At 52.8% G+C, this 18,380-nt stretch overlaps 1 protein-coding gene across 1 annotated transcript; it reads left to right on the forward strand.

Moving 5' to 3' along the window:
• The first annotated feature begins 822 nt into the window (after positions 1-822).
• Positions 823-4,056, forward strand: TPBGL (trophoblast glycoprotein like). The gene has a single exon (XM_055120997.1). It carries the CDS (start codon positions 1,683-1,685, stop codon positions 2,802-2,804), a length of 1,122 nt encoding a protein of 373 aa, XP_054976972.1. The 5' UTR covers positions 823-1,682; the 3' UTR covers positions 2,805-4,056.
• The last annotated feature ends 14,324 nt before the right edge of the window (positions 4,057-18,380 follow it).

The raw sequence follows: 18,380 nt of genomic DNA on the forward strand, positions 1-18,380 counted from the left end.
CCCCTGAGCTGGGTGGGGCCCCTGAGCTGGCCCTTCCGGGGCACAGACGGAAGTCATGGGCCAGCAGGGGAGTGTCTGTGCCCCTGCAGACACAGGCCTCTGCTCCTTGGAGCTCCTGTACCAACGCGGCTGTACGGCCTTGCAGGAAGCGCCTCTGAGCCTGCCCAGAAGCAGGCAGAAGCTTGGACGAGCCTTCCCCAGTCACAGGGACCCCCAGTGAGCATGAGTCTGCGGGCACTCATGAGTATGCAGATCCCCTAGGTCTGTTCATGGAGAAATCCAGGCACCCCCTCCTGCACCCCATTCAGTCCCATACAGGCAGCTTACAGGGCTCATCTATCAACATCAGGGAGGGAGGATGGGATTGGAAAAACTGGGGCGGGGGGCAGTCGTTCACCCAAGCAGCCTGGGTCCTCGCCCTGGTTCCCAGCCCAGGTCTCCCAGGGTCTACCTCGTCTCCTTAAGTGCTATTGATCTGTTGGTCAGTCTCTTAAATATCAGCCCCGGGAAGGAGTCAGCCCGAGTTCCTACTTCAGGAGAGACTGACTAATTCCTGAGGGGTGGAGGGGCAGGAAACCTCTATCACAGCCCGCTCCATCGACACCGACACCGGAATGGCTCAGAGATCAAGTGTCTGCAGCTCCAGCCTGAATAATTCATGTCAAGGCAAGGAGCGTGCCTTTCTCAGGAGCCTGTCTCTTTAAATCATGTCTGGACCTTCTGGGGGGGGGGGGGCGGAGGGGAGAAGAGAGAGAACAAAACAAACCTATAAACATAGCAGCAGCCCCCACCAGCCCTGCCCTGGAGTCCGCTGAGATCCAAAACCTATTTTCTCTCTAGCCCAGGAGGTCCCAGGCCGCTTCCCTCCATCCCCCACCACACCCCACTGAGAGAGGCGGAGACCTGGAAAGGAGGAGGAAGGGGGTGATGTCCAAGAGCCCCGAGAGAGCGTGGGTGCCCCCAGAGCTGGGGCAGGCGGGTCCCGGTGGCAGCCAGCTGAATCACTACCCTCTCTGGGTCCCCGCGCCAGGGAAGGCGGGAGCTGCCTGGAGGAGGAGGAGACCAGAAGGAAGCACTTCCCAGGGAGCAGACCGGGAATGGGGCGAGCATCGGGCTGGGGGACAGACTTCAGGTCAGGCTGGGGTTCGGAAACGCGGGTCCCGCCTGGGCAAAGGGGGTGCCAGCACCGCCAGGCCTGAAGGCACCGGGGTGGCATAGGGACACCCCCCTTCAGGCTCGGGGGTTCTCCAACCCCTCCCGAGCACCGCTTCTCTCCGCGACTGCCAAGACAGCCGAGGAGGGGAGCCGCGGGGGCAGGGGCGCGGGGCAACTCTCCGGGCCTCGCCGGGTCGCGGCGCTCAAACATCCTCCCAGCCCTCGCGCGCCCGCGGTGCCGACCCACCGGCCCCGCGTTCCCGCCCCGCCCCGCCCCGCCCCGCACGTGCCCGGAGGGAGGAGGCGGCCGGGGCGGGGAGCGAGTCGAACTTCTCCGCGGCAGCCGGGAGTCAGCGCGGGGCGCAGCGGGGGCGGCGGCCAGCCCTGCCCAGTGAGCGGCCGGTGCGCTCCGCCGCGCGCGCTCCGGCTGCCCGTCGGAGCCCCCTCCCCGGGGCGCCTCGCCCCCCCCGCGCCCCTCCGCGACCGGCCGCCCCCCGACTCCCGGGCGGGCGCGGCGGGTGGGCGCGATGGCCCCGCGGCTGCCCGCGCTGCTGCTCGTGGCGGCGGCAATGAGCCGGCCCGCCGCGCCCTGCCCGTTCCAGTGCTACTGCTTCGGCAGCCCGCGGCTGCTGCTGCGCTGCGCGCCGGGCGCCGAGCTCCGGCAGCCGCCGCGGGACGTGCCGCCCGACGCGCGCAACCTCACCATCGTGGGCGCCAACCTGACGGTGCTGCGCGCCGCCGCCTTCGCCGGCGGGGCGGCTGACGGCGACCCCGAGCCCGCGGCGCCCGGTGTGCGCCTGCCGCTGCTCACGGCGCTGCGCCTCACGCACAACAACATCGAGGTGGTGGAGGACGGCGCCTTCGACGGGCTGCCCAGCCTAGCGGCGCTCGACCTGAGCCACAACCCGCTGCGCGCGCTGGGCGGCGGCGCCTTCCGCGGGCTGCCCGCACTGCACTCGCTGCAGCTCACGCACGCGCTGGCGCGGGCCGGCCCCGCGCTGCTGGCCGCGCTGGACGCCGCGCTGGCGCCGCTGCACGAGCTGCGCCACCTGGGCCTGGCCGAGAATGCACTGGGCCGCCTGCCGCCCGCCGCGCTGCGCCCGCCGCGCCTCGAGCAGCTGGACGCGCGACGGAACGCGCTGGCCGGCCTGGGCCCCGACGAGCTGCGCGCGCTCGAGCGCCATGGCGGCCGCCCCGCGCCGCGCCTGCTGCTGGCCGGCAACCCGCTGCGCTGCGACTGTGCCGCGCGCCCCCTGCTGGCCTGGCTGCGCAACGCCACCGAGCGCGTGCCCGACTGGCAGCTGCTGCGCTGCGCCGCGCCGCGAGCGCTGCTCGACCGACCCCTGGCCCAGCTGGACGACGCGCGGCTGAGCTGCGGCGCCCAGGACGCGGACCTGGCCGGACCGGAGCTCGAGGCCTCTTACGTCTTCTTCGGGCTGGTACTGGCCCTCATCGGCCTCATCTTCCTCATGGTGCTCTACCTGAACCGCCGCGGCATCCAGCGCTGGATGCGCAACCTGCGGGAGGCCTGCCGGGACCAGATGGAGGGCTACCACTACCGCTACGAGCAGGACGCCGACCCGCGCCGCGCGCCCGCGCCCGCCGTGCCCGCCGGCTCTCGCGCCACCTCCCCGGGCTCCGGCCTCTGAGCGCGGCGCGTGGCGCCAGCGGCTCGCGGGGGCGGCGGGGGGCTCTGAGACCTTTGTGCGATGGCGTTTCTCCGCGCCCATCCCAGCCCCGACGTCCTCAGGCCGGATCCGCCCACCGGCCGCAGCCTCGGAGAGACCTCGCAGTCAAAGACCACCTCCCCGCCGTCTGACGCACCCTCCTGGACCACCCCAGATCCTGGACCCCCTGCCGGGACTCGCCCGGAGGCCCTGTCCTAGGACGCACAAGCCCCAGGACCACCCCTAGCAGTCCTTCGGGCTCTGACCTCTCCGTCCGAAACATCAGCGCCCCCACGTTAGACAGCACGGGCCCCCCCATCCCCTTCCAGCTTGGAGCCCTCGAGCGGCCACCAGAAGGTGACTCTGGACTCAGCGCCTTTGATCTCCTCCTGGACCGCCGAGGCCTCCGTCCTGCGTGGAGACTCCCACCCCGGGGTGCCCAGGGCAGGCGCCCCACAGTCGGCGGATGTTTCCGACCACCCACCAACCCAGCGCTGGCACGCTCCACTCTTCTTAGACTCAGGCATGAGGACCAGTTGTTGCCTTGTGTCTGCCAGCCCTGGGAGCTCCCGCGCCTACCGCTGTCTCCAGTACTCAGTGCTTGTCCCCCCTTTGCTGCTGACTTCGGCCTCCGCCCGCCCCAGTCTTAGGTTCTCCCTCTCGGCTCTGGCTACACCATTGCTTGTACCCAGCCCCCACCCGCCGCCCCGGGTCAGGCTCCAGGGAGGGATTCTTCCTCTTTCCTGCCAGCAGGATGGGCTCCGGGGCGACGACGGGCACATTCCCACGGGCAGAGGGAGGGAAAGTTGGCGGTCAGGTCAGGTGGGTGTCCCCTGGAGAGGAGGGAGGGGCTCAGGGGTGCCCCAGGCCTGGGGGCTGCTCCCTGGCTCCAACCTAGCCCAGAGACACTTCCACCACCGGCGTTCGCGTCACCCCCGGCTACAGTCGTTCTGGAAGATGGTGGGGTGTCCCGGCATCTCAGGCGCGAGCCCCCCTGTGCGGGCCCAAGCTCCTGGCCTCTGCCTTCTGCATGATCCCAAAGCACAAGTGGGGACAGGGGAGGGGCCTGCCCTCCCCGACTCCCCCCCCCCTCGGTCAGGCAGAATGGCAGGCCTGGGGGGACTCTTGCCTAGGAAGTCTCCCCACTCCGCTGTCCAGGCTGGACGTCAGCCTTCCCACCCACCCCCAAACTCTTGTACCCCCTGGGCAGTTTTCTATAAAGTCTGCAATAATCTCAGAGCCTCCGCTCTTGCAAGTGATGCCTCTGTTCCTGCGGCCCTGGCGCTGGATGGGTTGGGGGGCCTGGGAGGGGACCTGCGACTTCCTTGAGGGGGTCAGTGACCACTGGTGTCTTGTGTCCTCCCACCCCCCGGGCCCTGGAGACACGGGGAGGGACTTGCTGGCACCGCTCTCCAAGCCAGGGTGTTTGCCCCAGTCCCTGGGGGTCCCGAGCATCCTCTGCATTACCGTGCTACATCTGTGCCTCATGGCGGGGGGCAGGTGGTTGGGCTGAAGGGCACGGCAGAAATCCAGCTCCAGAGAATTGGGCAGGCAATCCAGACAGTCGGGGGAGAGGAGGGGCCGCCCCCTCTGATGCTCCCTCACCTCCTGGCTATTAGAGTAAAAGTGCATTTCAGGGGTGTGAGAGGCTGAGAGGACAAGCGCTGGGGCTGTGGGAGAGGGGGTGATCCCTGCAGACGGGGACAAGGGGGATGATGAGTTCTGAGCCAGTGGGTCAGGGTAAGAGGCTTATGGGGGCCCCCTGCTTGGATTATTTGCCTTTAGGGTCACAGAATTCTAGGAAGGCTGACAGAAGTCTAGCATTAAGGCCACTTGAATCTAGAAGGTTGCCTCTGAGGTTAGGGTGCCTCTGAGATGTGAAATGGCTCTGAAGTGAGAGTGTCTGAGGTGAGGGTGGCTCTGGGTGTGGGTGGCTCTGAGGTGAGGGTGACTCTGAGATGAGGGTGCTTCTGACATGTGGGTGACTCTGAGGTGAGGGTGCTTCTGAGATGTGTGGTGATTCTGAAGTGAGAGTGGCTCTGAGGTGAGGGTGCCTGTGAGGTAAGGGTGGCTCTGAGGTGAGAGTGACTCTAAATGAGGGTGGCTCTGAGGTGAAGGTGCCTCTGAGATGTGCGAAAGGGCCTCCGAGGGACGGTGGGCAGCCCGCTCAGCTGTCTCAACCAGGAGCACCTCCTCCTGAGAAGCTTCCCCCCAACCCTGAGAGCACCCCCATTTATTGCCAGGAAGGGAACTCTGATGTCCCACCTGGGGACCCCCTAATGTCCCACCTTTTGTCTTGCTGGCTGTGTATCATCCAGGAGAGATTCCCGAGGTTGGAGTTTCCTTCTCTTCTCTTAGTTCCCGAACACCTGGTCCCCAGCCACTCCCTGGAGGAAGGGAAGCGTTGGGGAAGCTTTCCTGTCTGTCAGTCCCCTCTCAGGGGTGCCGTCAATCCTCCCAGATCAAACAGTGGTGAGCTAACAAGTCAGAGAACTGTGTTCTGGACAGATCACCTCCCAGTCCAGAGATGTGCCCGTGGGTAATGGAACCCAAGACTGGAGGGCGCGCTGGCAAAGAAGCCATGTTGTTTGCTGTGTGTTCACTGTCGGTGCAAAACCTTTGAGGGTTTTGTTGTTGTTGTATTTTTAATGAGAGCTACTGCTAAAGTAAGCATCAAATCACTAGTTTGTCAAAAATCAATTAGACTTGTGCGCCTAATATATACCAGTTGATATTGGACCTTAATGCCACTTTGTGAGCATGCCACCCTGCTTTGTAGGCTGTCAGAGTCCTTTGACCTCATGGGACAGAAGCCCCCAACCCAGTTTGCCTCTTCTGCAAATGCAGTCATTCAGCCTCTACTGCATACCTGCACACAGTTCTGTAGTCCTGGGGAAGCTAATGGCCCCAGGGAGGAAACATTTCATTGCAGGAAACTCTGAGCACCCACATCTATGGACCTCCCACCCCACCCCAACCTAGGGAGATTTCCTAGAGGAAGTCACATTGAGTGTGGAAGTTTGCAGAGCGGAAAGCTCTCAGAGGTGTCAGCTTGTGCCATGGCGGAGAGACAGGGAAATCCTGTGGGCCTGGGAATTGGAGAAGGCTGGAGGCCTGCAGCCGGAGGGAGAAGGCTGGGGGGAGGGTGTGGGGTAAGATGGATGTGTTTCCCACACTCTCCTCTGGGGGCGCTAGAGGCACTCTGCCCTCTGGAGAAGTCCGAGAAAACGGGCCTGAGCTGCTCTTTGCCTCCAGTGCCTTCTGCTCAGCCTTCACTCACGCCCTTGTATGTATTGTTGTTACTGATGTATCTTTGGTTCTGTCCATCCTTTTGGGGCCAGAGTTTATTCTGACCCTGCAGACAGAGACACCAGGCCTGAGCCTTGTCCTGAGAGGCCCCCGGGGCGGAGGGGTGGGTGGGGAGGACAGCAGTCCGGCAGGAGCCCAGGAGAGAGCTGGCAGGAAGGAGGAGTGGAGGAGGGGGGACTCGGGGGATGGGAGAACAGTGGGAGGCTCGGCGCTTCTGTACCTGGGGCCACAGGCTCCATCCCAGGCAGAAGCATACACTTCAAAGGTGCGTGGACCGCTTTGGGTGGCCCTGCCCTGCTGCTAGCCACCTCTCCACACCCCCCTCTCATCTGTGCCAGGGCCCCCTTGGGTGGTGAGCCTTCCCCCTGATCCTCTGCAGCCTTGTGGTAAAATAAGGATGCTGGGGACAGCCAGGGCCAGAGGTCTGGGGAAGTCTGGGAAAGCTCCCCCAGGCGGGCTTTGAAGGAGCGCACGCAAGAGAGAGCTCAGCTTCTGCCCTGCCCGAGCCAGCCTCACCTGAACCCTTTGGGTGGCACCCAGAAATGCTGGTGGAAACCCCCCCACACACACAACGCTGTGTGTTGGGTACGGAGCCCACCCATTGTGGGCCACCCACCTCGGACTCCACCTTGGGACCCTGGATCTGGTGTCCAGGTGGGGCGGGCCTTGTGACCTGCAGCGATGGGCCCGCCCGCCCCGTCCTGTCCACTCCTGTTCATTCCCTCTTCTTTATTTCTCTCTGGCCAGGCTTGAGTCCTAGCTCCTGGGCATGGACTTTCCCAGCTCAGTGGGCAAGGGCAGTGGTGGGCAGTCAAAGCCCCCTGGGTGCCCCTCACCGCCCCTCTCCCACCTTTTAGTGACTTTCCAGGTAGACCACCCCAACTAACCTGTAGTTTGGGGGCAGGGGACATATGGTGGAGACAGGCCCAGCATGTAGGAGCCCCTCCGGTAAAGGGAGGTGCCAGGAGGAGCGAATCCATGAATCCAGGTCCAGGATGCTGGGACTGGCCCTGCCTTGCTCTGGGGCATATGTCTGGCAGCGCCCTCCTCCCCCATCTTCCCCCTGGGGCCGTCGTGCCAGCACTGCCTCTGGCCTGAAGAGCACTGAGTGGAATGGGCGGTGGGGAGACTCAGGCTCCACAGACACTCCCGGCAGAAGAGAGAAGAGGGTTTGCACTGAGTTCCCAGACACAGACTCACGGAGTCTCCACTCGCGGGGCAGCACTAGGAAGACACACACACTGTCACTCCTCTCCTCTGAGGATGGTGGCTACAGCAGGCGGCACTGAGGGCACTAGGAAACTGCAGCGTGAGGGGGGTGCGGCTGCTGACTGCACTGAGACAGAGCGGAGAGGGCTGCCCAGGCTGCTGAGGGTGGAGGTGCTAGGCCAGCGTGTGTGCCTGCGTGGAATCTCTCCCTCTCCTGCGCTTGCCGTCCAGCCACAACAAACTATATCTTGAATGAAATGCTGCAGCCTAGGATTGGGACACTAGCCCCAGGGAGCATCGCTCGGAGCACTGCAGGGGAGTCCCCCCCTCTGCCCATGTCTCGTCACCGAGGGCAGGAGGATACCCCAGCCTCCCTGTTCCCTCTCCCTCTCCCATGGCCGCATACCCCAGATCTGTCCATGTACTCACTATTTTTCTGTCCCATTAATTGCCCCAGACTGGGAGCTCCCTGCAAAGCCTGGCCCAGTGCCTTTTGGATCTCCAGCCCTCATGCCAGAGAGATTCTGAGCCTGGATCCCCTTCAACCCTGCAAACACACTCACACATACACACACATGCACACCTGTGTGCACACCACACAAGCATACACAACATGCACACATGCACACAAGCACACATATGTGCAATGCACACATACTTGTGCACATGCATGCACGAACACATGTGCACATACATGCTCACACACATACACATCTGTACACATGCATACACACATGCACACACACAACACCAAAGCACAGGAGTGGCTCATACATGCCCTGTATGCTTGAAACTTGTGTACAATCCCTGGCACACACATAAAAGGGCACAAAGAAAGAGGCATCAAGTGGGTTCGTGGGTGTCTGCACGTCCCCCTGCACGTCAGACACTTGCTCCTCCAAGCTCCCACTCTACCAAGTCCATTTTTAAGAGCTTGTACGGCCAGCTTCTCGTCAGTGTTCAATACCCTGAGTAAGCAGGAGGAAAGGCAGCCTTAGAATATGTAATCATGCATAGCGGTTTAGCTTTTGCTTTTCCTCTTTGACTTTATTATACAATTATAGCTCCCTGGACTTCTATTTGGAGTACTTGTCCTGCCATCTGCTGCACTGGCTTGGCCTCTCGCGGCCTGGCACACTCGAGGCCAAAACCAGGAGGGACCTCTGCACCCTGATTGATGTCCCAACCCATTCTTACTGCTCTTTATAATGTGTACATTATACTGTGATATGCGCCATCTGCTGGTGAAAGATGGGTAAGTTCTTTCTTGAAACGTGAAGAAATCCTAAAAGAAATGTTATTAACTGCCTGTTATGTGCCAAATTAGAAAGAAGCTTAGAAGGCCTAAAAGACTGGAAACCAGAGGGTTATGGATCTTGGGTAGAGCACTTGCCTTGCATGCGCGAGGCCCTGGATTCAGGGAAAAAAGGGGAGGGGAGGTTCTAATAAAGTGCTATTATTTCTATTTTACACATTAAGAAATCAGGGCACATAAAGATAATTAATTTTGTTAAGGTCATTTTGATAAACTGGAGCACTGTAGCACTGTCATCTTGTTGTTCATCAATTTGCTCGAGCACGCAACAGTAATGTCTCCATTTTGAGACTTGTTTTTGGCGTATCAAATACGCCAATAGCTTGCCAGACTCTGCCTCGTGGGTGGGATACTCTCGGTAGCTTGCCAGGCTCTCTGAGAGGGACAGAGGAATCGAACCCAGGTCGGCCGTGTGCAAGGCTACCCTCTGTGCTATCGCTCCAATCCCACTTTGATTAAACAAAAAAAAAAAGAAATAGGGACTGAAACAGACTTAGATCTCAGAGCCCAATATTTAGGCCTTAAACGGGTAAAGATATAAGCAAGATTCTCCTTCTAAGAGAAAGGGGGATAATGAAGGGAGTCATTTGATGGGGTCAGCGGGCAGCCTCTGAGGCTGGGAAGGAAGGAGAGTGCCGAGGAAAGCCAGTTTAGTGGAGAAATGGCCAAGGTGCTGAGAGGCAGCGTCCAAACATGCAGTAGAGCGTCTGTGACTCCCAAGCCCGCTCCAATCTGGCCTCCTTCCACAGCCCCACCTGTCCCAGCCTTTCGCATCCCTCAGATGGACCCTTGCCCCTGCTTCCTGCCACTTCCCAGCTCCCCCTCTGGCCCACCTTCTGTACTGTAATCACAGAGATCTCACTGCTCTGCTTTAAAAGACCCCAATGTCTCCAAGATGAAGGCCAGCCATGCTCTGGGGCCAGAGAGCTCATACAGGAGGTAGGGCACTTGCCTTGCTGGCGGCCGACAGTGATTCAATCCTGGCGCTGCATACAGCCCACTGAGCATGGTCAAGAGTGATCCTGAGCCCCGAGTCAGGAGAAAGCCCTGAGCACCACCAGGTGAATTACCTGTACCCCCCTCACCGGTCAGCAGCAATTCCCTTCATCCTCAACACACAAACATTCTTCCAGTGTCCTGAAGATTGCAGGAACCTTAACACTGTGACCTTCATGTCGCTCCTGCCAGGAATGACCACAGTAAACGCCCCAGTCTGTCACTCCCTCTCATCCTTCAAACCCCAGTGGACGCACTCTGCTCCAGAAGCACGTCTGGTCCCTGTCACCCTCCTGAGCACCATAGCGTCCTCATGGCTGGCTGAGAGCTTCCGGGCCAGACCCACCTCCAGGGTCCCTCAACCACAGTCCCAGCCCTTTTGGCCATGCCTTGCCCTCCTCGGGATCTGATCTTCGAGCTCCTTGAAGAAAGTGATTGTCTTATTTATCTTTGTGTCCCCAAGGTCTAGCATAAGTCCTAGAAAATGGTACCAAACCAGTAGTGTTTGCAGCTTATGAACTAGAAACAATTTTGTTCGTTTTTTTCTTTTTGTTTGTCTGTTTGGGGGTCACACCTGGTAATTCTCAGGGGTTACTCCTGGCTCTGCACTCAGGAATCACTCCTGGCAGGTTTAGGAGACCATATGGTGTTGGGGCTGGACTGAGCTATCAGGGCGAGCCCATGTATACTGTACCGTACTACGGACAGGAACATAGGGACCCATGAAAATGGGCGAGACTTCTCGTGTGTCCTGACTGGTTTGGATGAAGCTGAACATTTTCCCCCTTCAAGCTGCCTTCAGAAAAATAATTTCAGCATACTGAAAAGAGCAGTTTTTCCTTCTCTCACAGAAGCCTGGCTGGTCTTTGACATGCAGATGGTGTTAGCCAGGCCTGACCTTTGATATTGTAAATTGTAGGCTCTGGCCCAGCATAGTCTTTGGGATGCAGATTCCAGGTGCCTGTAGAAGGTTTCAGTTTCGGTTTTGTATCTTTTCCTTCTCAGTTCTGTATTCTTTTCCCGAGGCTATAGGCCTACCCATACAAGGAAACAATATGTTTCCATTGTCTCAATGTTCTCCCTGTAACAGTTTTTGATGCCTTTGGTGATGTCACTATATTGCGTCCTTTAGAGCGACCATGATCAATAAAAGGAGGTCCACGAGGCCCTCTGCCTTTGCTAAGAGCCAGAGCTAGCCAGAGTCCTCCAATCAATGCATTTCTTCTGCGTTCCTATCTCAGCACCTCCGATTGCACGAACGTTCACGCAACAGTATGGGATGCCAGGGATCGAATCCTGGTCAGCCACATGTAAAGCAAGAGCCTTACCCACCCATTGTATTATCTCTCTGGTCCCTTTTAATCTTTTTTATACAGATACATACCCACATGGGGGGGTGAGTCCATTGTTTGCTTCTGCAGGTTTAGGAGCTTTGAAAATCAAGACATTGGGGGCTGGAGCGATAGCACAGCTGGTAGGGTGTTTGCCTTGCACTCGGTCGACCCAGGTTCGATTCCCAGCATCCCATAGGGTCCCCTGAGCACTGCCAGGAGTGATTCCTGAGTGCATGAGCCAGGAGTAACTCCTGTGCATCGCCGGGTGTGACCCAAAAAGCAAAAAAAAAGAAAAAATTAAAAAAGAAAAAAGAAAATCAAGACATTGAACAGTTTCATCACACATCATCACCCAAATCACTCCTGCTCTGCCTCTGTGGCTCATCCCCACCCCTCACCTCTGCCACTGTCAGGAAGTAATCTCTGTCCTGCCTTTCACCTTGTCAGTATTAGTAGAACGTTACATCTTTGTCCTTCTAAGTCTACCTTCTTTCATGCAGCAGAAGGCCTTTGTGACCAATCCACGTAGTCAGGCATTGCTATTTGCCCATGTTTCCTGATGGCCAGTCTCCCACCACGTACCCCGCAGAGTTTATCCACTCACGAGTTGAAGATAGCACTGTCCCACTGTAGTCCCGTTGTTCATTGATTTGCTTGAGCGGGCACCAGTAACGTCTCCATTGTGAGACTTGTTGTTACTATTTTTGGCATATCAAATATGCCACGGGAAGCTTGCCAGGCTCTGCCGTGCGGGCGGGATACTCTCGGTAGCTTGCCGGGCTCTCTGAGAGGAACAGAGGAATCAAACTCGGGTCGGCCGCATGCAAGGCAAATGCCCTACCCATTGTGCTATCGCTCCAGTTCACGAATTGAAGAACAAAAACTATTTCCAGTTTTTCACTGATATGCATAATTAACATTCATGTACAGGCTTTTGTGGGGATGTGATTTCAACTCTTTGGGGATATGACCCTTAAGTCTTTTGTTTGTTTAGGGGCCACACCCAGATGTGCTCAGGGCTTAGTACTGGCTTAGTACTTAGATCAGGGATCACTCTTGGAGAGCTTGGGGGACCATATGGGGTTCCAGGGATCAAACCCGAGTCTGCCACACATAAAGGCAACTCCCTCCTCCCTATACTATTGCTCCAGTTCCTGGCTGCTAAAATCTTACTAGCAAGTAACAATTCAATGTCTAAAATACTGCTGTGCTGTTGTCCAAAGCACTGCTTACCGAGGAGAAAACACGCAGATTCCCCTGCACCTTTGTGGAAAACAACTTGGCTCACATCCACTTGACTTCTGGGCTCCGGATTGGCCCTGTTGATGTCTTTTGCTGCACGGTGTCCCCTGGCGCTTCACAGCCAATCTTGAGAATAAGTGGTGTGGTTGAGTCTCCCAACGCTGCTCTTTCTTTTCAAAGGGGTTTTGACTATTCTAGTGTCTTCATTTTTCCATATAAATCTTACAATCAGCTTGTCATGTCCAAAAAATGAAAAATCCTGCCAACATCTTGGGTTTGGTTTGGGGACGGGTTTGGGAGGTGTTCTCCTAAGCTGTATTTGAGGGTCCTCAGGGCCCCTCCTACTGACTTTTGACAGCTCTGTGCTAGGGTCCCAGGATGTGCTATGGTGCCCGGCCAGCCTGCTGGTCCTTGGGGGCCTCAGGGCTACACTCAGTGGTGCTTGGGTGGCCATGTGGTGCCAGGGATGGAATCCAGGTTGGGTCCATGCACTCAGTTTTTCTTTTTCTTCTCCTTTTAGTTCATACATGCATATTTTGTTAATTTTATGCCTAAGTAGTTTGGTCTCGGGTGTTATTATGGAGTTGTTGGTGTATTTTGAAGTTTTTTTTCACTTCAATTTTGAATTCTTTGATATCACCACATAGAAATATGGGTACATTCTGGATGTTGGTAACATATCCTGCAGCCCATATACACCCAGTTATTATTTCTAATAACTTTCTCATTCTTGGGATTTTTCTCTGTAAAAGATGACCTTAACTGTAAACAAGAACCATTGTTTTCTTCCTTTGCATCACTAGGTATCTTACAGTCCTGTTATTGTTGCCATATTGCATTGGCAGACCTCTTATAAGATATAAAATAGGATCCCTGAAAAAAAAGTTAAAAGTCTTTACTCTGTTTACAATATTAGAGGAAAAATTTTCATTATACCACTAATAAATGTGTTGTTAGCGATAAGTTTTTGGGTTCTTATTTTTGTAAATGAACTTTATTGGATTAAGGAGATGATCTGAGATATAAAAAGTAATGATGGGGCCAGAAGAGAGCACAACAGGTGAGGTATTGGCTGACCTGGATTTGATTCCCGGCACCACATATGATCCCCCACCCTCACTGGGAGTGATCCCTGAGCACAGAGCCAGGAGCAAGCCGTGAATGCTTCTAGGGGTAGTCAAAAAAAATTATGAATGGATGTTGAATTTTGTGTTTGTTTTTGTTTTTTAATTTTTTTTTTTTAATTGAATCACCATGAGAACAGTTACACAGCTTTCAGGCTTAAGTCTCAGTCAAACAATGATCAAACACCCATCCCTTCACCAGTGCACAAGTTCCACCACCAAGAACCCCAGTATACCCCCCATCCCACCCACCCCCCGCCTATGTGGCAGATGATTTTCACTTTACTCTCTCTTTACTTTTATTACATTCAATTTTCAACAGAAGACCCACTATTATTATTTGGAATTTCCCCCCAACAATCAGACCTGCCGAAAAGGCATCATTAGATAATTTGTTTTCTATTGCAGATAATAAAGAGTATGTGATGTTGCGTGGCCGCAAGAGCAACCACACGGTTTTGGATTTCTGGTATTTTAGTAATTAAGTCCACAGGGATTTCTGCCCAAAGCTGCTGAGTTCTGAGATTGGTTTGTGTGCCTCTGGGTTCATGGTCATTCAGGAGCAGAGGAGCCATCTGTGGGCAACTGCTCAGGGTCTCGTCTGGGTGGGGAGCAGGACTGGTTCCCACTCTCCCCCATCCCTATTCCCAGAAAGTTCCGTCTGTCCAATAGGCTCTGAAAGATGGCAGTCGCCATGTTGCCACAGAGGGGAAAAGGCCGAGGGACAAAAACCCTTCCCCTCCCAGGGGGGCATGGGGCCGTAGCTTAGTTCACAGTCCAGGAGCATTTCTGCCATAAGCCGCTTCATTCTGAGATGAGTTTGTGTGCCTCTGGGATCATGGCCATTCAGGAGCGGAGAGGCCATTAGTGGGCGGCCACTTGGGGTCTCATCTGGGCGGGGAGCAGATGGATGTTGAATTTTGTTCAAATCAACAAAATGGCTTTTCTGCACCTATTGAAATAATTTAGCTGCACCCATCCATGTAGCTGTTTGTGTTTCATTTATATATGTTCTACAATCTTTTCAGGTTCTCCCTGTGATGATCTCTTTGACCCCTTTAGAAACGTGTTGCTTAACTTCCAAGTATTTGCTATTTTCCCTCAGAGTGCTCTGTCATGGTTTCTGGTTTGATTGTTATCATGGTCCTAAAACATAATTCAACCCTCTGGTTTGCTCTAGATTTCTCGTATATAACATATGACTGGATTCTTGATCAAATCTGATCATCTGACTTTTGTTATGTTTAGACAATTTATTTTATTATTTGTTGTTAGTTTTTGGGGGAGGCCACCCCCAGCGATGCTCAGGAGTTATTTCTGACTCTGCACTAAGGATTGACTCCTGGTGGGCTCAGGAAACCATATGGGATGCTAGGGATCAAATCCAGGTTGGCCACATGAAAGGCAAGCGCCCTCCCAGCTGCACTATCTCTCCAGCCCTCGACCATTTCTTTCATTTATTATTTTTATTGCTTAGGGGCCACACCCAGTGAATCTCAAGGGTTACTCCTGGCTCTGCACTCAGAAATCACTTCTGGCAGTGCTTGGGGGACCATATAAGATTCTGGAGATTGAACCTGGGGTCAGTCATGTGCAAGGCAAGCCCTTTACATGCTGTATTATCACCATTTATTTTATTTAGTTTTAAAAGCTTTTATTTTGTTTTTTACAATTCTAGAGTTGAAATTGACTAGATAGCCAGGCTCCAATATTAAAATCAATAAGTATAAAATCAATTTTTTATGTTATATCTCATCACAGGATTAAGTCCTTGTCTTAATAATTTATTAAGTTGTATGTTGCTAGTTGAGCTTTCTGTGTTATTATTTCTGTGTGTGGAGTCTAGTTGGCTTCTATGTTACTTTCCATCTAATTTGGTGTGCTCCTACTGGAATTTCAGTATTAGGAATTTGGAAGTGTCATGAGGTCCAAAGAATTCAAGGTCTATTGTCTGCACCATTGAATATTTGAAAGATTAGTATGCTTTTTAAATACGTTTCTTACTCTATTTCAGTTGTTCTAATAATCACAATGTAGCATACATATGTAGTACATAAACATGTAATGTAACCTTTTACAGTGCACTTACAGTTAATAGTGTATTGTTCGAGTATGAAAGTCTTACAAATAGGACTTTTTACCTTCCCCCACTAATCTTTACCTAATAGTTGCCATATGCATTTCATCTATGAATGCTGGTTATCTATTAAACTATGTTATCATTTTCCTCTCATCTGTCATAAAGATTTTAAGAAACATTAAGAAGACCAACATAGCCCTTTATATTTATCCAAGTTGTTACTATTTCTGTTGCTCTAAATTCTTAACAATGTGAGTTTATCTCTAGCATTATATTCGTTTGACCTGTAGAGGGTTTTTGTTTATTTGTTTTTGGCCACACACATGATGATGTTCACGGCTTATACTCAGGAATTACTCCTGGCAGTGCTCAGGGGACCATATGGAATACTGGGATCAAAACTGCTATATTGTTTCTCCAGCCTCCTTCAGCATTTTTAAAAAATGTTTTATTAGTGAATCACTGTGAGATACAGTTACAGACTTATAAACTTTTGTGCTTGCATTTCAGTCATACAATGACCCAGCACCCATCCCTCCACCAGTGCCCATTTTCCACCACCAATGGTCCCAGCATCCCTCCTACCACCTCCACCCCATCCCCTCCACCCCACCTCTGTGGCAGGACATTCCCTTCTGCTCTCTCTCTCCTTTTGGGTGTTGTGGTTTGCAATAGAGGTATTAAGTGGCCATCATGTTTGGTATATAGTCTACTTTTAGCTTGCATCTCCCATCCTGAGCGGACCTCCTAGCACCCTTTACTTGGTGGTCCCTTCTCTATCTGAGCTGCCTTTTCCCCCAGTATGCAAGGCCGGCTTCTAAGCTGTGGAGTAATCATTCTGGTATTATATCTACTATTCCAGCATGTGAGGCAGGTTTCCAAGCTGTGGAGCAGACCTCCTGGTCCTTATCTCTACTACTCTTGGGTGTTAGTCTCCCATTCTGTTACTTTATATTCCACAGATGAGTGCGATCTTTCTATGTCAGTCCCTCTCTTTCTGACTCATTTCTCTTAACATGATACTTTCCATGTTGATCCACCTATATGCAAATTTCATGACTTCATCTTTTCTAACAGCTGCATAGTATTCCATTGTGTAGATGTACCAAAGTTTCTTTAACCAGTCAGCTGTTTCAGGCACTCAGGTTTTTTCCAGATTCTGGCTATTGTAAACAGTGCTGCAATGAACATACAAGTGCAGATGGCATTTATACTATAATGTTTTGCATCTCTGGGATATATTCCCAGAAGTAGTATTGCTGGGTCAAATAGGGGCTCAGTTTCTAATTTTTTGAGAAGCGTCCATACTGTTTTCCAAAAGGGCTGAACCAGTCGGCAGTCCCACCAGCAGCCTTTCAGCATTTTTTAAGAGCAGGTCTGCTGGTAAGAATTTCTCTTGGTTTCCCTTCATCTGAGAATCTTGGATGAATTATTTTGTATCATTCTTAAAGGATTTTTTTCACTGAACACGATTCTACCTTGATCTTGTTCTTTAAGATGGACTTTCACAATGCTGTTTCAACCTTTTCTGGGCCCAATATTTTATTTGGAGGAAAATAGACTTACTAATCATTCTTTGTATGGATAAACATCTAAGTATGTGCCATTCTCTCAGCTACTTCCAATATTTTAAATTTTACTTTTGACTTTTAGCAGTTATGTGGCATTCATAGAGTTTAACCTATTAGGGGTTTGCAGTTTCTTGAATCTGTACATTTATACATTTCACATGATCTTTTTTGCTGTACCAGTATATTTCTCTACCCCTGGGACTCTGAGATTATGAATTAGACCCTGAGTATTACCCTTTATAATATAAAACTCTTCAGACTCTTTTCATTATTTTTTAGACATTTTTCCTCTGCTTTTCAGATTGAATAATTTCTTTTCTTGTCTGTTTTTGTTTCCCAGCCACACCCCGTGGTACTCTGGGCTTACTCTTGGCTATGCGCTCAGGGATCACATCTAGTGGGTTTGGGGAACCAGAGGGGGTGCTGGGGATTAAGCCCAGGTCAGCCGCATGTAAGGCAATTGTACTATCCACCGTACTATTTCTTGGGCCCCGGACTGAATAATTTCTAGTGCTCTATTTCAAGTCCATTAACTCTTTCTCTGTCATTTCTATTCTTCCATTAGATCTATCCAGTAATTTTTTCATTTTTAGATTCTGTATTTTTATTTCTACAGTTTCCATTTGGTTCATAAAGTTTCTAAGAACTCCACTGGAAACAATTTTTTTCTATCCTCTTAAGTAATCAGATGTATCTTGGATGTTGCAAATGTTACACTGTATAGATTTTCCACAATATCCTGCTATAAAATCCTTCATGAAATTATTTTGTTATGGTTGTTGAAGAAGACAACCAATTTAGGTTCAGAGTCTAAGTTCTATCTGAGCTTTCATGGATCACATTCTTTCTTTCTTTCTTTCTTTCTTTCTTTCTTTCTTTCTTTCTTTCTTTCTTTCTTTTCTTTTCTTTTCTTTCTCTTTCTTCTTTTTCTTTTTCTTCCTTCCTTTTCTTTTTCTTTTTTCCCTTTCTTCTTTCCCTCCCTCCCTCCCTTACTCCCTTCCTTCCTTCCTTCCTTCCTTCCTCTCTACCCTTTTTCCTCCCCTCCCTTATTCCCTCCCTCCCTTTTTTCCCTTTCTTCTCTCCCTTTCTCCCTCCCTCCCTCCCTTCCTTCCTTCCTTCCTTCCTTCCTTCCTTCCTTCCTTCCTTCCTTCCTTCCTTCCTTCCTTCCTTCCTCTCTACTCTCTTTCCTCCCTCCCTTATTCCTTCCCTCCCTCCCTTTCTTTTTTCCCTTTCTTCTTTCCCTCCCTCCCTTCCTCACTTCCTTCTTTCCTTCCTTCTTCCCTTCCTTCTTTCCTTCCTTCCTCACTTCCTTCCTTCCTTCCTTCCTTCCTTCCTTCCTTCCTTCCTTCCTTCCTTCCTGCCTTCCTTCCTTCCTTCC

The sequence above is a fragment of the Sorex araneus genome, chromosome X (assembly GCF_027595985.1).
Source record: "Sorex araneus isolate mSorAra2 chromosome X, mSorAra2.pri, whole genome shotgun sequence".
Lineage (NCBI taxonomy): Eukaryota > Metazoa > Chordata > Mammalia > Eulipotyphla > Soricidae > Sorex > Sorex araneus.

Excerpts from the sequence above, each read along its gene's own strand:
- TPBGL (XM_055120997.1), top strand. The coding sequence starts at position 1,683 with ATGGCCCCGCGGCTGCCCGCGCTGCTGCTCGTGGCGGCGGCAATGAGC.